The 18,574-nt window shown below is 41.5% G+C and overlaps 1 protein-coding gene across 3 annotated transcripts in view; it reads left to right on the forward strand.

Moving 5' to 3' along the window:
- Positions 1-18,574, forward strand: part of NEK6 (NIMA related kinase 6) — an 83,703-nt gene that overhangs the window by 56,282 nt on the left and 8,847 nt on the right. For all 3 annotated transcript variants that reach the window (XM_055793758.1, XM_055793757.1, XM_055793756.1), the window contains exons 5-8: positions 270-380; positions 3,863-3,971; positions 5,227-5,334; positions 15,517-15,611. In XM_055793758.1, coding sequence (XP_055649733.1) covers positions 270-380; positions 3,863-3,971; positions 5,227-5,334; positions 15,517-15,611 — 423 coding nt within the window. The remainder of the gene's footprint in view (positions 1-269; positions 381-3,862; positions 3,972-5,226; positions 5,335-15,516; positions 15,612-18,574) is intronic.

An 18,574-nucleotide genomic window follows, 5' to 3' on the forward strand; every position in this document is an offset into this window, starting at 1 on the left:
TTAAATATTTTGTGAGTTTTCATTGGAAAAGGTTGTTTCACGCTATTTTAGGCTATATTGCTCTTTACTCAAGACACTTTATTATGCTGTACTTGCAATACATTGTATTTCTTACAGGATATTTGTCTACAGTAACTCAGAGCACAGTTTCTAGTTGCACCTATTGTGAACTGTTTTGCATAATGGTTACAAAAGCAGTACATGTATTGTATCTTGGAGTTGTTACTACAGCGTTCTAAGTTTCTTTCTTGCGTTCCCTCTATCTGCAGCAACTGAACCACCCCAATATAATTAAGTATTTGGATTCTTTTATTGAAGACAATGAACTTAACATTGTCCTGGAACTTGCTGACGCTGGTGATCTCTCTCAGATGATTAAGGTAAGGACATGTTGATTCTGGAGGTGCTACAAACTTCCACGGTTAAGCAGACACGTGGCAGTGGGGGTAAGCACATCTGTGCTGGAAGCACTTTATTTTCTGTTTGCAATTTTGCACACCCACAGGGTGCTTCCAGAGCCTAAACTGAAGTGCCTGGTGGCGTTTGACATGCACCAAGCTATGCTGCTTGCTTCTGGTCACTGCTTCTGGAGGGAGCAAGCCTCTGTATTATTTGGTGGGACGTATGTGTTATTTGCAAGGTTGATTTATCCAGTCTGTGATTGATGGGGACATTTAATTATTGTTAGATTTGCTATTCACATAGCCTGTCTGCCACTCTGAAGACATTCAAGAAAGTGTATTGACTTTCTTTGCAGTGGGGATTTGGGTTTGAGAAAATGTTTCAAGTACTTGTTCTTCTTTTATGTTGCTCTTAGGAATACTTGTATTGCTGCAAACCAGCTTTAGTTAAGCTGTTACCACCTGCTTTTATATTTTCTTTGACATGTTAATCTTTAGACATACATCCCTTGTGAGAACAGATGTGTTATATCATGTTTGTTAGCACTCTCAACCTTCTCTCCGTGTTTTACCTGTTTTTTTGCCATCATTATTCTGTAATTATCATAAATGAATGTTTGGAAAGTTCTCCTCCTCCTTGTTGTCACAGTTAAAATATCTTATTAACAGATTTGTTTTCTTTGCCAGCAGAGCTGTGAGGCACTAGGCCAAAGGCTGTCAAACAAGTTATCCATTTAGTCCATAGTCAACAGCTAAATTTACAGTATCCATGAGAATCTGCTCCATCTCGCAGGAGAGTCCCCCTGGGCGAGCGAGCTGGGAACAGGCAGTTGGCAGAGCCATTCCTGGGGAGAGCCCCAAAATTCCAGATACAGCTGCTCAGTAGCAGGAGCCACCGCCTGCTGCCGCGGCCATTGGGGTCCTGGGCGGCCATCGGAGTCCTGGGCGGGCTCACTTGGCCTTGTGGAGACAGAGCTTGTCCTGCCTGGGGAGAGCTCGTGTGTATTTTTGTCTTTTGGTGTTTTCTTGTGGCTTCTTGTATGTTTTACCCTTTTCCCAACAGATCCTGGGAAACTTGCAGTTTATCTCAGGCTTTTTGTAGTTGTGGTTAAAGATGGAAAGAAAGCGAGAGCTGTGAGAGCAGGAGTTAGAGCTGTGATCGTCCTGGGGTGTGCAAGTGTTTTGCTTGATTTTTAAATCTTAACTTATAAAAAGCTTTACCTACATAATTGTGAGATACCATCACATAAAATATTTGCATTTATTTCACTTACAGTTCTTAGTTTAAAACATTCTCTACTGATAGATATGTTCATTTATCTACCAAGATTGGTTATTTAATTTTTTAAAATTACTTTTTGTGTCATTTTATAAATAGGAGTTACTTTTTTCCAAAACATTATTTATAGATTCTTAGTTTGATAACTTGAACAGCACTGCAATTTGTGTTCTTTCTGCCAGCGCTCCCCAGCCTGGTCTGTTTTCCCACATGTTTATTGCAGGCATAAAGAAGATGCACTAGGTTTTTTCAAGGTCATATAAATGATGATTTCCTATTGGTACAAATCTTGGAATTCCTTATTTATTTACCGGGGGGGGGGGGGGGGGTGGGGACAGGACGGACAGACGCCTAAAACCAAGAGGTAACAAAAGTCTCGTCCTAAATATAGCTTTAATTGTGGAAGGGGAATTTGCCTGCCTGCCCCCACCCCCACCCCTTGGGAATTTAAGCTTACGTGAGGATTTTCAGTTTCCAGGAGGTGGTAGGAACAGCAGTAACAACACTCTGAAGGTGCGAGAGTGATAAAAACAGGGACTGTCTTTGTCACGCCCCTGGTGCCTGCATTATTTATGAGGTATTGTAAAGCTGATGTAAGGGAGTGCTGCAGGATAACCCACTGGAGAGTTGGGACTTTCTTGTAAATGTCAGGCGAATCTGATTGGACATGACATTTAGAAATTTATCACTTGTGGCCTTGCATGTCCACTCTTAAATACTTCAATGAGAATTAAAGAATTTTATTGTGTATATAACACTTTATCCCTCACCCTCTGTAATTTCTCTGAGCTCTCTATCAAGTTTTGGTTTGAAACTGTTGCAATCTGTCAGATTTGCTGCCTGGGGAATTGCAGGGTTGTGCCCCTTCACAGCTGATCTGCAAAAGAAGATTTGCCATTACTTGAGTCAAACACGAACCAGTAACAGCACTTCACATAAAATATAAAATGTGACAATGGACATCAGATGTCTCTACTGAGAGGAAAAAGCACAAGATGCAGAAAGGGGCAATGACGAATTTCCTTCCTTTATTCTTGCTCTTGCATGCTGCTGGTGGAAATTCTCAAGGGTATGATGCAAAAGATGCAGTTGCAGTGTGCTAGAAGGGTGTACAGTGTTTCAGAGCTAGTTGTTATCCAGTGACACCTTGTATATATCAAAGGATGAGGATAAATAAACTTCTGGAAGTGTATTACATGTGTATTTTGTTAATGCTCTGGATGAAGTAGCTCAGTGGTCTAGCACAGGGAGAAGCAGCGAGAAGTCGGGGACCAGTAATTCGAAGTAGTGTGATTTTTGGGGTGCCTCAGAGGAGGCAGTCATGCTTTCCATGTGATGTATATGGCTGTTGCGTATTTCTGAAATGGTAAAAGAATAGCTGAAGGTACATAATGTTTACCCTTTGCTGAAGCATGCAGCTGGTTATTTATTCCTGTAATAAGTTGCTGGGGAGGACAACTTCAGTATTCCAGGGAACCATCACCGTGCTGCACTCCTTCATATTGTGTGCATTATGCTTACAATTATTTTATTTGAGAGCTATTAGTACCCAGAGGTCCACTGAATCCAGACTCAGCTATAGTTGGCACTGCATAAATGCACACAAAATGATCTTTTTCCAGATCTGTGTGTCTCCTGATCAGTAGTGTCTTTTTGTCTCACTAGAGATAGTTTGGTTGATTTAGTATTCCTATTATACGTGAAATAGAATGTATTATTCTACCTGATCACAGAAGAAACATGGATACTTTATTGATGCTCTAGCCATCTTTTAAAAAGGAGGAACAGATTACCTTATCATTGTTAATAGATTGTACAATAATGAATGTTTACAAGATTTTTTTTATGATCTTTTGTTACTTAAGGCAAAATATTTGAGACATTCATTGTTTTGAGGCATTACATATGTTTTGCAGGGTAATTAAGGAGACTAATGGTAATTATAATTGGTGTCCATTCAAAAATGTCAAACCTATTTAAGCATATTTTTCATAATAGTTGTTAATTAGTGAACTGCACTGAAGTTTACATGTAGACAGAAGGAGTTAAAAGCTAATCAGAAGAAAAGTCATGCTGCTGCAGATCTGGAAGACATGAGCAACCTGCAGCTGCCTAACACAAGTCCAGGAACGAGTCAAATATGTTGCTTTTTCACTGATCTTTTATTTATTTCCTCCCACAGTATTTTAAAAAGCAGAAACGGTTAATCCCGGAAAGGACGGTGTGGAAATATTTTGTGCAGTTATGCAGTGCAGTTGAACACATGCACTCCCGCAGGGTGATGCACAGAGGTAACATTAATTCAGTCTCTTTTCACTGAATAATAATATAATGTTCCAATTAGTAAGCGCCTACATTCAAAAACAATTATGCTGATGTTCAGCCAATGCATGTTTAGAGAGGCTGGAGCTTGCAAGATGGATTTCTCCTTCTGTCTCTGCCTCATTGTTAAAGGACTCAGTCCGAAGTGAGTGTGGTATTAGGAAGATGAGCTGCTTTGTATTCCAGACGCTGATATTAAGTAGAAGTGTCAAACTTGCCATTAGAGGAGTGTCAGAAGTAAAATGCTGAGACTCCTGGATACGGTGAACTCTAAGATAGTCTTCATTATATTAGCTGTGACCTTAGAGGGCTTAGAAGAGGTTTTCTGTCTTGCAAGCTTTTCTGAAAGATTAATACAAATATGTCCCACACTCTCATAACCTGTTCTCTATTTTCATTAATTATTTTTGAATCTCTTGTCTTAGAACTTTTCATAACTTTGAGCTCTATCCAAAAATTACCTTGATTCTTTCAGCATAAATCCTTTGTGAAGGACTTGACCCAGGAAATGCAAATGTCCCGAAAGACACCAATATCCATTTCTGCTGCTTGTTATTTCCCTTTTGCTCTGAAGTACTGAATTCTTCACTATTTTTTTCGGCAGTGTGATGTTGTTTTTCCTCCTTTAGACATCCCGATGCAGTTTATCAGTTGTACCTGAATTAGGTCTGTAATTGGTGGCTGAAATTTGGAGCCTCACACATTTTAGTCTGCTTTAATGTGAGCAAAGAGCCTCACTAACTCAGTCCTGACATGACTGCTTGAGAAACTGGGGTTCTGGTAATTTTTACACTCTGTGAACAAACTGGACTGTATATAGAGCCCAGAACTCATGTATATGTATGTGGGACAGTAATTAGCCTTTGCTGTGAGGGGACAATGGTGGGCAGTACAGTTTCTTGTAGAAAACGATCATTTCCAAAGAGAAACAGACTTACTGCTCTTGATTTCCATCAGTTAGAGGTTGCCTCTCTTCTGTTGTGCTGTTTCTTACTTTTTCCCTCATTGGTATTTCTTGTGTGCTGGGAAGTATGCTCTGATTTGTGTGTGTGTGTGTGTGTGTAGCTTGAAGTCTTGGAAGATTCAGCCTATCAAAGGTATAAAGAAACACGGTTCTGCTCAAGCCTCTCTTGTACAGAGCGCGCTCCAGGCTATGTTTCTATTGCAGTATTAGAACCAAGTAACCTTTTGTGGCTTTGACCTCTTACCTTTTTCTTCTTGCAGATATAAAACCAGCCAACGTCTTTATAACAGCCACAGGGGTGGTGAAGCTGGGAGATCTTGGATTAGGCCGTTTTTTTAGTTCTAAAACCACTGCAGCACATTCCTTAGGTAAGATGGTACTCACAGACGCTAAGCAAGCACTGCCATACCATTGTCAGCTGTGATGTTCAAAAGAAATGATGTCTGTTGGCCTACTATGACAGAAGCTTGATACATACTATATTTTCTGTGATAACATGTTTTAAATACTCTTCATATGAAATTAATAAGTATTTTTTTGTTTTAAAACTCCACTTTAATATTTTTTTTTCTGGAAAGTCTGGCCTGGTAAGTGTATGATTTATAAGAAACGGAACAAATGCAGCTTTTCCAGTCCAGACAGCACATTTGCCTGTGCTCTGCTTCGTGGAATTACATGGTGCACCACCACCATTTTTAGCAGATGCTGGTTGGCCATCTTAGCCTGAACAGGGGTTGTGACTGTCATCTGAGGTGAGGGCAGTGTTCAGAGCCCTCCGGGTTCATCTGTTCCAAAAAAGGACTTCACTGTAAACTCATCTTGGGCTTTAAATATCCAAGTTTTCTTAATGTTTTCCACATATCTGAAGGTTGTTTTGCTGCTCTTCTGTCAGTGCAGCTAGTTGTTCTTGCCAAAGTGTAGTACCTTGCTTTTATTCTTACTGAACTGTATCCCATTTCCAGACTCTCCTACTTGTGATCACTCTGAATTTTTATTCTGTACTCTGCAGTGCTTTGGTTTATCTCACCTTCATGTTACCCACAAAGGCAAAAGCATTGCCAGTCCCCCATATTAATGCACGTGTTGAACAGAGCTAGAGCTAGTGGCTGTCTTGCAGGGTTTCACTTGAAGTAGCATTCTACTTTAGCAAACTGCTTTTCCAACCAATTTTGCATCCATTAAGTAGTTTCATTTAGACAGATTTAACAGTTTGCTTATAAGTAAAGTTATATAAGCCCTTGATAAAAGCGTTAAAGGTGTAATGCATCTGTTGCTTGTGTTTCCTTCCCTCTGAAGACTCTTACATTATCATGGAAAAAAAAAATATTATCATTTGTCATGATACTTGTGAACCAGTCATAATGATAGTGATTACTTGTTTCTTGTTCTGTTTTTTGTGGTTTGTAAGTAGCATGATGATATTTCCAGCATTTTACTGGGAATTGAAATTGAGTGGTTTAGGGCATCTGGGTTCCTCTCTCCCTCATTTTTGCCATTGGCATTAACTACAATGCTATAGAAAAGTGTACTATACATATAGTTCTTACAGTAGTTATGTAAGTCTTATAGTATGAAGTATTCCATAATTGTCTCTGTAGCCTCTGGAGAGGTGGCTGATTTTTCTGGTTTTATTAATGGGTCTCAATTATTTTGAGTCGCAAAGGTACTTCTGTGTTACAGCACGGAAGGAACTTTGGCTTTTAGTGCAGTATTTAAGCTCTTTTACATGTAGCGCTGTGACTAGATTTTGGAACATGGTGTTTCACTGTTTGTGCAGTTGCCTCCACTGAATGTGAGTCTTGCTCATTTGTTTCTTCTATGAGTACAAACTTAATTGATAATACTCACCAGCAGCACTGGGGCTTCTCGGTGGACAAGAAAGGAAGATGCATACCTTATTCTGTGCGTGCTTAAAAAGCGGGGCAGGCCATTTAGATAATTGACTTGAATAAAACACTAGATTTCCCTTTGCATCAAAAGCTATCCTAGGATATATACACACTACACTTAATAGATTAAAATAAATCCTCTTCACAGAAAGTTACAATCACATCATCTGAACAGGCAAAAAATATGATCATGTGTAATTATATGATCTTATCTAGTTTGACTGCTGCACTTACTATATTAATAAGAATAAATTGGGGCTTGGAAACTGGCTGCACATGTAAGCCAAGCTTGTGACCTTTACCAGGGTTGCTCTCTCTTAATTGAGAAGGCTCGTGTAGGAAGAGTTAAGCCTCTTCTGCATGAACCTTGCCCTTCATCAAATCAACAGCATCCTGGAAACAGGTGAATAAGGTGCAAAACAGTAAGGGAGCAGCAGTGAGTGATATTGAAGGTGGTGTGGTGTGGGAGGGATGAACACATCACCGTTTCCAGTGGCTCTTGTATCCAAGTAAAAAGAAGGCTTTAACAATCAAAAAATATGCAGACTTGAAGCTCTTTGCCTTTTTTTATGTGTGTGTGTGTGTTGGTAATTTGCCAGACATACAGGTTTTGTAACAGCAGGAAATCTACTGATCTTGGTTTTGGTTTAATTAAGACATTTGTTTAAGTAGCTGCGAGTGATGAACACCCTGCAAACCAGAGTGCAGTACCCGTGTGGACCCAGGCTGTGATGCCGGGCACTTCCCGTAGCCACGTTGCCCTGGCAACCACCCTGAACCATCATTTCTCTGGCTGCTGACCCATGAATTGAATGCATGGCTTATGCAAATATATTCATCTAATTTTTTTTTTTTCTTTCCTTGTATTTGCTAGCATCAGACTGGCATAAAAGGGCATTAGGCAGTACCACGACCCATCTGACAGGTGTACCACCGGGCTGTGGCAGCACGGCCGCCGCCGTGTCAGGAATGGGAGCCGTAATTAGAGCAAGGAACAGAATGAACGTCAGATGAATTACCAGGCAGCAGATCATATTTGTCAGGAAGGATTGCATACATAAAAATTAAGTGACAGTACATGCCGGGGTAATGAAAGAAAAATGAAAGATTTGCCCATACACAGCTCATGAGATGCAGGCGAGTGCCTTGCTCGGAGCAGTGGCAGGATGCCTGGCCAGCGGCACGGCTGCTTGGGAGCATCGCTGGGGCAGCAAGCGACCGTGGGGCAGGGAAAGCCCTGGCCCCTGAAAACCTCCACAGGCAGACCTGCGGGAGGGGAAACGTGGACACCTCCTGTCTCACCGAGTAACAGAACTGTGTTAGGGAAGGCAGCAGTGTTGTGGGATGGGTGATAAACCCCAGGAACCAGCCGTGGGCTGGAGGGTGTAGGTGAATTCACCAGGTGGCACCTCTTCTGCCGCTTTCCCTTTTCCCTGTGTGACTGGTGAGAGAAGACAGGAGATAGTTTTCCATGGGGGAGAGTTCTTCATGCACAAGCCTTGCCAGAAAACTCCCGTGTTGTAAAGGTAATGAGTGTAGCTAAGGTGAATTTTACTACTTCTCTTTACAACATGGTAGCTTACTGTCCTTCCTTTCCTAATTTAAGCTCCCCTGTAGCAGAAGCTCCAGGGCTTAGTTTAATGGAGGTAGACTCACATATCACAGAAACTTCATTTTATTGAGGGGCGTAGGAGGGAGTGGGAAGAGGGGGGGGGCGCGATTCAGCACGAAGTGAGGAGGAATGCTTTTTTCCTTTTTTGTTTTCAGTAGTGCTTACTATTTTCTTGAAAAACTTTTACAGCCTGTTCTTTTGCAGTTTATAATGCAAGCGTTTTACTACATTTGTAGTCTTTTTTTTCTTTTTCTCCTTTCTTTCATTTGCATAGTTATTTTTATTCCCCAGAGGAGCCGTGTGATACCTGTCTGACAGGCTGTTTCACTACAGAAAATGGCTGTTTTCCCAGGGCTTTGCACCCAGCAGTGACGCAATGACATCTGGGTGCTGGAGTAGGGGTGTGTGACACCACACAGTTTGGGTTGATGTTACCGTACCTGCTGTGTGATGGGCTGCCAGGTGTCGTTGCTTTCATTCAAGATTTAATAGGGCTAGTAGTATTTCTGTCTGGTTTTAATGTTTGATTGTGGCTATTAATTTATTTGTTGATCTCTGAGGAGGGTATCCAGGGGAGTATCGTGTCAGTTAAGGCTGTTCTGATACGCTTGTTAGAAAGCTTAAGTCACAACTTTGCTATAAAACTTAGTGTTAAGTCAAAAATTATAAAAAGCAGAGCATATTTAAAAACTGTTTAGACTTTGGAAAATGTAACAGTAAGCTGGTAGGTATTGTTTTACTAGGAGCTGTAATAAATATAAATAATTTCCATTAGTAATAAAATGGATAACTTTACTAAGTGGTATAATACCCATTTTTAGCCAAATAAACTTGGCATTATCCAAAGCAAAACAAAACAACAACAAAAAAAATTTACACAGAATAGTCGTGTTTTGGAGCAGATGATTTATTATTTATTCTTGGACAAGAATAAACTTGGAACAGATTTTTCTTTTGGGGGATGCGTATAAGTCAAAGCTTTCCAGTTTAGAACATTGAAATAGCTGTAGACTGGAGTACGTGGGGTGTTACACGTTCCTTGTGGTTTCTTGGTGGGTATGAGGGTGAACATGGGTAACTGCAGTCATGAGAAGAGCTCTTTTATAAATGGACTGTTTGTCTTTCTCTTTTCTTTTTGCTTGCCAAGCTAGTTTGCAGTTTGAAACAAAATCACAGTACTTCCAGGGGCTGGTAAGCAGAACTTAAGAAAAAATGGAGACAAGAAGTCTGCCTAAAATTTCAACAGCCAATATTCTGTGCATTTTGAGAAATTTTGGCCTTTTGGTCTGTGCCTGTGTAGTACAGAATTTGTGGAAGAAAAGATTGGTGCAGAGTTACTGCAGGTGTGTTGTTTTCAAACCAGGAAAAAAAACAGAACAAAAAATAAACAAACAAACAAAAAAAAACCCCAACAAACAAACCCCAAAACTCTTAAGGACCTTGGTAGGGTTAAATATATAATGAAATCTTAATAAGAAAAAACAGATCTTAAAGCAACAGGTCTGTTAAGAGCAGCTGCAATATTATGCACAAAATATTTATTCTCTTTTGTAAGAATAAGTAGAATTAATCCTTTTTTCTTCCCCCCCTAATTAGTGGGGGTACCTCACACTGAGGTTTCAAGGAGTTTGAAGTATATTTTTGTGCCTTTGACCACTGTTTCACTTTTAGCTAATACCCAAAAGTTGATCTAATTCCCAAATTCTCCTTCTGGGAAAAGACCTCAGCCTTCTTGTTGGAAGTACAGCCCAAGTAACGCAAATGGTTAGAAACAGAAACTTAGGAACTAGACCCCTTTTAGGTAACATTGTACATTTTTCTTGGTAACCTACAAGCATGTCTGGAGAGATGAGACAGGTGAGAGTTGTGGACTTTCATTTTCAAGTAGAATTGCTTCCCTACTGTGTTTGCACCACTGGATGTTATTAAAACACACTACAAGATTTTTCTTTACTATATGTAATGTTCATGGAATATGTAATAGTGTGTCTTACATCTTAAAGCTAAGCTAGTAGTTCTGGAAATACTTTATAATTATTATTTTTAAAACTGGGTGGTTTTTTGTTATTCATGGATAGCATCTCAGTTTTTTGAGCATAGTTCTCTGCCTTTTTCATTTGTAATGAGCATGTTTCAAAAATCACAAGTATTTCAAAACATTGCAAAGTTTGTTTTGACAGGAGTGGAACATCTCTAGAATGAAGGAATGCTTTAATCAGTATTACCCCTTTGAGGCCTGTGTTGCGCTCTGATATCTCTTGGTTTGAAACTGGGAATACTCGGTAAAGATACAAGAAAGGTCAGAATTTGTTAGGTTCTTTCATATTCAGAACTCTTCCCTGCTGTGAGAAAGAAAAGTGATAGATTCAGAAACACTGTTCGGCTCAGTATTAAAAGATCAGCTGGAAGGTACTGGTGAAGGCGGAACAATAAAAGCTTTCCTTATCACTTTTTATTGTACTTTGCAGCCAAATACGGCCATGGAGTTTCATTAATATCAAGAGATGCTTATTTTTTATAACATTTAAAAAACCCCAACCCATACAGAGTCTATTAAAATATTTGGAAATACTCCGCACTGCTTTCAGTCTAACGACAATTTGCCTAAAGGTGTGGGAGAACCACTGCTGCAAGAGACTTGGCTCATTCACTGAATTTAACGTACCGCAGACTCTGACAGAGCCTCCTGAAAGTGCAAATCGGATTTTGTCTTGTTCCTGCCGATGAGCAGCTAGGGATGAATTCGCAAGGAGCATTGATCCCTGGCTGAACTGTGTGCGCGGGGGAAGCTCCGATGGAAGGTAACGGTGCCGCATGTGACTGTACTGGTAACCTGGCCACTGTCACAACAACGAAACTCCTCTGAGTCAAGCTGAAACATGTTTTCAAAACGGGTGAGCGTGCTGTTCCCTGTGTAGTGAAAGACTTGCTGAGTTCAACATAAGGCAGCTCTTCACCAGGGTGTTGCTGTGGCAGACGTGAGGATTCAGTGCAGAGTGCCCGTGCATGCTGGTTGCTGCAGTTGCACGGGTGGGATTTTTAATTTGGACTGGTTATGAGAGGAAAGAATTTGAATTTTATTTCTGGAATGACTTTACTGCCTTTGCCTGTGTGTTTTTCTGCTGATACAAGAGACTTTGTTCCTAATCTAACTGGGAATAGCTAGCATTTCCCAAATTTGGGTGTTGCAGATATCCCAGAGCTGTTCTGGGCCGTGTGGGTGTTGTCGCTGAGCACACAGGCAGTGCAGGGGAGAGGGGGAAGGAATGTTGTTCTGGTATCGCTGCGGTAGGCTGATATTCGAGTGAAGTGTTCTGACTTTCAGAAATAGAATGGGAAGATGCTTACTTAGTCATAATCTTCTCTACGTTTTGCAGCTTGTATAACTTTAAAGGCATTACTCTACCACCTGGTGATTAATATTGAATCTGAACAATATTTTGTATTTTCAGCAGGGCAAATGCCAAAGAAAGTTTCTGATTAATAGTCTCCGATTAGACCATTCTTGTCAAATTGACTAATGTAATGCAATGGCGAGCCCTGACTGATTGCACTGGAAGCCTTGTGCGGTTTTCTAGAAGATGCTCATTACAGGAGATTCCCACGTAATGTTGGACAGGCCATAAAGAGAATTGGGCTTGTCAGTCTTTTATCATGACAGTTATTTAAAAATTAATGCATGGGTTTTGAAACGCAGAGCCCTGCGTGTTTGTACATTTGCTGGCAGCACTGCAGTAATGGTAGGTAAATGTGCAAGGTGGACTCGAGGAAGTCAGCTCGGGCTGGACTGCTTCATGGACCCATTAATGTAATGGAACAGACTAATACGCAGAAAATCAAATACAGACTGTAACGCACTCATCCGTGTCATAAAGCCTGTCATTCTGCTTTGATCGAAGGTCGTTTTAAGGCATTATCTGAAACGACAGTTTTAGCCTACCGAGCAGACCCCTGCTAACATGGAAGGCAAGGCCATAACTTTAGACCCCACATTTTGTTATTTGCTCCGAGCTTGTGGCGCAGTGACCCAGAATAACTGATTGCAAGAGCAGCTACGGCTGGAGGCCACCCCTGGCACCAGCAGTCTGAAGCATGAAGACTTTGGGGAGTAAGTAGGAGTGACCTCGATGTTCCCTCCTGCCATGGAGTGCTGCCCGCCCGTGCTCAGCTCCTGTACCCGCTGTCAGTGGAGGGCTGGCACGTATTCTGCTTCGGCTGCTTGGTTAGCTCTCCTGGCAGTCCGAGAAAAGCCACAGCAGTGGGTAGCTGAAGGCAGGGAAATGTCTTACTGGTGTTCAGTGGGGACTTCCAAAACGGTCTTCAGGAACTTCACGTAACGAAATCGCCATTTCTTCTGCAGCCGCATGTTTTTAAGCAGGAAAATGGAGCAGTGCTATTCCAACCCAGTCAGTTCTTGTGCAGAAATCTGGCAAATGTGTGTGCAAATTGTGTGGAGAGCTGTGCTGTCTGTTGTGTGCATCTTGCATGCACATGGGAGGCATCCATGGAAAACCTTGTTGGGCGCTTTGAATTGAGTCCTGCCTGCTCTTGGTGTTTGTGAAGTTACTCTGTGCAGTCTGTTAAATATTACTATTAACAGAACTCCGGTCTCATCCATATGCAGAGGCCTTTCACTGGCAATTAAAACCAGCCAGATCTGGGACAGTGTCAGTTTGGCATGCTCCTGGGCTGGATATGATATTGCTGACCAGGGAAATATAATAATCTCCATGTGGTATTTTTCTTGTGTTGTAGTTTGTATAGAATTTGCAGAAATGTAATTTCTCATTAGGCTGCTCTCACATTGAAAATGAAGACATTTCTTATTTGAATGACCTGCAAACACAAGCTGAGTTTGTCATACAGGGGCAGCAGGTTAGTGAAAATCCTGGGGGACCAGATAAATGAGCCAGTCAGGGCGGTGGTCCCCTCTCTTGGTTACTGGTTCTGCTTTGGTGAGAAGATTTTTTAGATACATATTCCTGTGACGTCTTATGTTTCACACGGATGCCATAGGATTGATTTCACATTATATGCTCCGTTTCTGAATAGCTCTAGGTAAAAATTGTTGAGGTTTGGTAGACTCAAGATTTGGGCATATAGATGCATGACAAAAATGTATAATAAAGATTGAAAGGTGTTGGTTGGGGGCAGGGGGGGTGGTGTTGTTGATTTTGTTTTGAGGTAAGCTGCCCAGTTTTCACCCCAGAGAAATAAAATGCCTTGAGTATTTTAAGGTGGAGTGGCTTGTGAGATATGATCTCAGTTTACCCCACAGAAAACTTTGGGCTTTGGAAGGCTGATACAGTAGAGACTTCAGTGATGGGGTAAACTGGGAGGTTGTGTTGCATATGGCATCCATACTTCCAGCAAGACCAGCATAAGGGGGGATGTTGGGGATGCTCTGCAGTAAATTGCATAATTGCATGCTAGCATTGATGGTACTAATTTCAAATCAGTGCTCTTTGTTTGGGCTAAATAACCTAGGATATTTTTGCATTTCTCCAATTTCCTACTTCTGTTAGGACGCTGCTCCGCTGAGAACGGAGAGCATTGCCTGACTCCTCTGTCTGTTGCTCTGTGGCTTGGTTGATAGAGTATCAAGAATTCTTTGGGGCTGTAAACATCTCTTTGTCCTGTGGGGACAGGCTACCTGTGGTGCCTGTATCAAAGGGATTCTGGCCTGTGTTTAGGTTTTCTGGATGACAGAGGAATGCAATTAAGATTTGGATTCACATGTATGCTGAGCATGACACGGTCTAAACTAGAGGCGCCCCAAAACTTGTCTTGCTCGGGCATCGTGCTGACAGCAGCAGCTTTATGCCGGGTCGTCTGTGCACTTGATGGGGGTTGATTTTCGCCTTTCAGGAAGCTGTTGCTTTCTGCCCCACAACTCATTTGTTTCCTACAGTGCGCAAACCCCTCCTTAGGAACTTTGGGGGAACGTGGTGGCTGTTCTTCCCCCTCCACCTCTAACACCGTCCTTCATCTGCTTATTAGTCTTCCAGCTGTCTGCAGGAAGCATTTCAAATGGAAAAATTGTAAACTGAATGTTAAAGGCAAATTAAACATTTGCCATCTTGTGTGGAAAGGTCTTTAATTAGGAGAAGGGTACACTGGAATGCCAAAAGAAAAAACAAAAAACAAACCTGACGGGGGACAGGCAAGCAGGGGAAGCAGGAGAAAAGAGAGCATATACAGTCCTTGGATGTTTTAATAAATGATGTATCTGAGGATTATTTGATGTAGTTGAGACTGCCAGGATGTCTTGTATTTTCAGTACCGCAACTGAAACTTATTTAGGATTTAAAAAAGAACTTTTTTAAGGTAAGGAATTTATTAATAATTTCCTGTAACTTCTGTCCAAAATGCTGGCGTAAATTTCTTTTGATAAAATACAGAGTTCTGGAAGTACACAGAAATCCCACAGCTTCTGATGTGACTGCAAGTTGGAGCAGCATTTTAAAGTTTGGAATTACTATCTTGGTTCTTTCAGAAAGTTTTTGAATGCCTGTCTGGTGCTGGGCTTGTTACATGTTTCTTTGCTGCAGTAAATGGTCTCCTGAACCCTTACGAAGGGTCCCCCCTCGTACCTGGATCCGCCCTGTCATGCTGCTTGTGCCGCTTGTCAGGGGACCGTGCAGGTGATGTGCTCACGGGAGCTGTTTTAGCAGAGCACATCCATGACATCTGACTTGCAGTTTCAGTGCTGTTGTATGAACCAAAGGGAGGATGGTCCTTTACGACTGCTCTGTCCATCTGAGACATTCTGAAGGTACCTGGAAGACTGGAAGGGAAAGAAAATGTTCCTCAAATTTCAGAAATACAGAACTTTTCAGTTATGTTCACCAGTCCTCTATCTAAATGGTATCTTTGGTTCTATGCCTTCAAAACCATTATTTGTTTCCAAATTTTTGTACCGATCTCTTCTGATGAGCTATTTGTGCTAAACCTAATCCTTTAATGAAGTTGAACTGCGGTATTAATATGAGTTGCACAGTCACTTTTTAAGACGATAACTCCTCATTTTTTTGTTTGTTTTTTTACAGTGGGAACTCCATACTATATGTCCCCAGAAAGAATACATGAAAACGGCTATAACTTTAAATCTGATATCTGGTCTTTGGGCTGTTTATTGTATGAGGCAAGTATCTTCTAACTTTTTTTCCCCAGGTTGGTTTTGTAGCACACAGTGCCATACAGGTCAGACTTACTTCAGCTCGATTGTTGAGAAACCTTATGAAAAGTTACCTCTTTTTGTGCTCATCATGTGCTTCTTGAGCATGAACAACAAAGGGATTGTGCCATACAGCACAGTACTTGCACAAAGTTAATTTAGGAGGTTGCAGTAGCTGTTGAGGGTATAGACATAAACACACCTGATAACTGCATTTTTTTGCTTCCTGCTGTGAGCAGAGCTGTTAGTAGGGCAGCATATTCATAGCTTCTCCTGAATATACTGCATTTGTTTTAGAAACAGCACATTCACTTGAATGGTAGCTACTGGTTTGTTGAATTCTAACCAGTTGGAATATTTTAATTTTGGGAGCTTTCAGTAAAGAAACATAGAGGTTTTTATGTAATGTGGAATCAGTTTCTCTAACTTTATTAGGGTACAGCTGTAATATTTTCTGATTGTACATTGTCTTCTAGCTAAACGCAGATACAAAGCAGGCATGCTTTGTGTGAACAACACGCTTAGTGTGCAACTTTTCCTTAGAAGCTATTACGTATATTTTGAAGATAAGTGCTATGAGTTTGTAACAGTACTTTGAGTTCTGTGATTTCATTTTTAGCAGGGATCAGAGCGTATTGAACAGTCTTGCACTCATTTGTAATCTAATCGCAAATCTTTTTTTAGATGTATGCATCTTTGAATTCAAGTGACAGTGCATGTCAGCGTTTAGAAGGCTTTTATCCCAGCCCAGAGAATTTAAAATCTCTGGGATATTTAGTAATAAGAATATTGTTTGCATCCTCTTTGGTTGATATATTATGTGAACTGATGTCATTTTGCTTCTCACTACAGCTTCTCATAACCATATGGAATTAGAGAATAAACAGAAATGTACTTAATTTTGTGAGCACATCAGATGTGAAAACTACTGTGGTTAGGCACGTACTTCAGCTAGTTGATTAAATATTTTAGGAAAGATGGTATAAAAGTAAATTTTTCCCTAACACTGGTCTTCCCAGCAGGTGTTCAGAGCTTGTCACTGTTACGTACTTCTGAGGAGAACTCATCTGATACAACTAAACGCTTGCTCAGCGAGGTAGCGCGCTGCCCCCTGTGTGTTCCAAGCCCTGAGCCGTGCAGTTCGATAGGTGCTGGTTTACTGTTGGCAGAGTGTCAGAGCACTGGGTGGTCTGCATCTCCAGTGGGAGATTGGCACTGGGAACTCAGTGAAATAAATGGATTAAGATCCTGCTGAAGGGGTTTGAGCAGTCTTGGAGGCTTGACTCCAGCAGCCCTTTGCTTCTCGCATGTAAGACAGCAGCACAGCAGCCCTCATACAGTTACAGACTCAGGTGTGGTCCAAAAAATAATCTTGGAGAGGAGCAAAATCCCAAAACTGTCCATTCTTTTTATATTCCTAGCAGCATCCATCCAAAAACCCTATCTCCACAGTGCTTCAGCCAGCCTGCTCGCAGCTGCTGACTGTCCTGTCCCTGTCAGGTGGCACAGGGTTTCGTTAAGGAAAAAAGATTTATCTGGGTGCCTGGGTTAAATACCCCACAAGTCACCATAAGCAGTGTGAAGTCCCGGCATCGGCCTTGCTAGTGTCGGAGCAAATGGCCACTAGATACGCTGAAGGGAAGATCCGCTTTGGTGGAGACACTGGAGCCCGATGGGGTGGTATCACTGTTTTATTGTTAGAATTCCATGGGATGGGAGGGAGAGAAATGGAGAGATGTGAGTAAGATACCCTACTAAGTACTTGGTCAAAAAGATTTGGAAAATTGTGAGCTTAAATTGAGTGACTTTGTGCCCATCCTCAAATTCTCATTACCTCTAGTTGAAAGAATTCAAGAGACTTTTAATAATTCCTGAAGTGGCAGCAACGTACCATTAACAGGCTGGTATTTTTTTATGAAGGACGGTTTTGCCTGTAACGCTTCTAATGAGGTACTGAAAACCGGAATGATCCAGTGTAGCTGTGTGTACCTGGGTCTGCTGTGGCATTTGGGAAGGAATTGGGATGCTCTGCCGTGGGAGCAGGGAATAGAATGCCCGAGCTCCCAGTGGCTCGTGACGCTGAACAGTTCCAGGTATGCTTCATGCAGGGGGCCTGGCCTGGAGAGGGGCCTCAGCGTCAGCTCTGCCAAGTCCAGAACTTTGGCCCTGCCACGTGGGTTGGACTTCCCAAGTCTGGCAGCACGAAAGCTGCCCAAGTTGGACACCGCTACTCGCCTGCTGCTGTCGTGTGCAGCTTCTCTGTCAGGCTGCTTGGAGTCGTTTTGGAGGCTGAGCTCTGCTGGGATGGGATTCCAGATTTATGCAGAGAGAAATATTTAGCGTTGTGCTAAGATATGTTTTTGTTGCAGGCAATATGGTCCCCTTATGGTGCAGTAGTCTTGGTACTCCTTATATTTCAAGAAGCTGACTTAATTGCGCACTAAACATAATTCTCTGGTAGGAGTAGCAGTACTGTAGTAACATGTGAAATATTTGGCATGTGAAGCGTTTTTAAATTTACTTCCTACGTAGGTAAGCCTTAGCTTTGGGAACAGGAGCTCTAAGATCTTGCAAATTCCAAGGAGGACTGGACAGTTACCAATTTTGTGTTCAGTACAGAAACAGCTACTTGACTTTTTAAACTTTGTAGAATTTGGAAAATTAAAAATCAAATTCGTATGTCTTTGAAGGAGCTGTATTTTATCTTTGCTAATTTCTTATAATGCAAATGTTTTTCCGTTTGGCTTAAAAGTAAGGAAGCGATGCATATTGGGTGATGAGTCACTTCTGATATTTCTCCAGATAGATTGTGTAGATAAGCCGCAGAGAGATTTAATGTACAAATTGCCTTCAGAGACATGCGTGTCCACTAGAATCCACTTAGGGAACATTGAGGGGTTTGGGATGTGATGCCACATAGCACCACTTAA

This window comes from Falco peregrinus, chromosome 1 (genome assembly GCF_023634155.1).
Source record: "Falco peregrinus isolate bFalPer1 chromosome 1, bFalPer1.pri, whole genome shotgun sequence".
Classification (NCBI taxonomy): domain Eukaryota; kingdom Metazoa; phylum Chordata; class Aves; order Falconiformes; family Falconidae; genus Falco; species Falco peregrinus.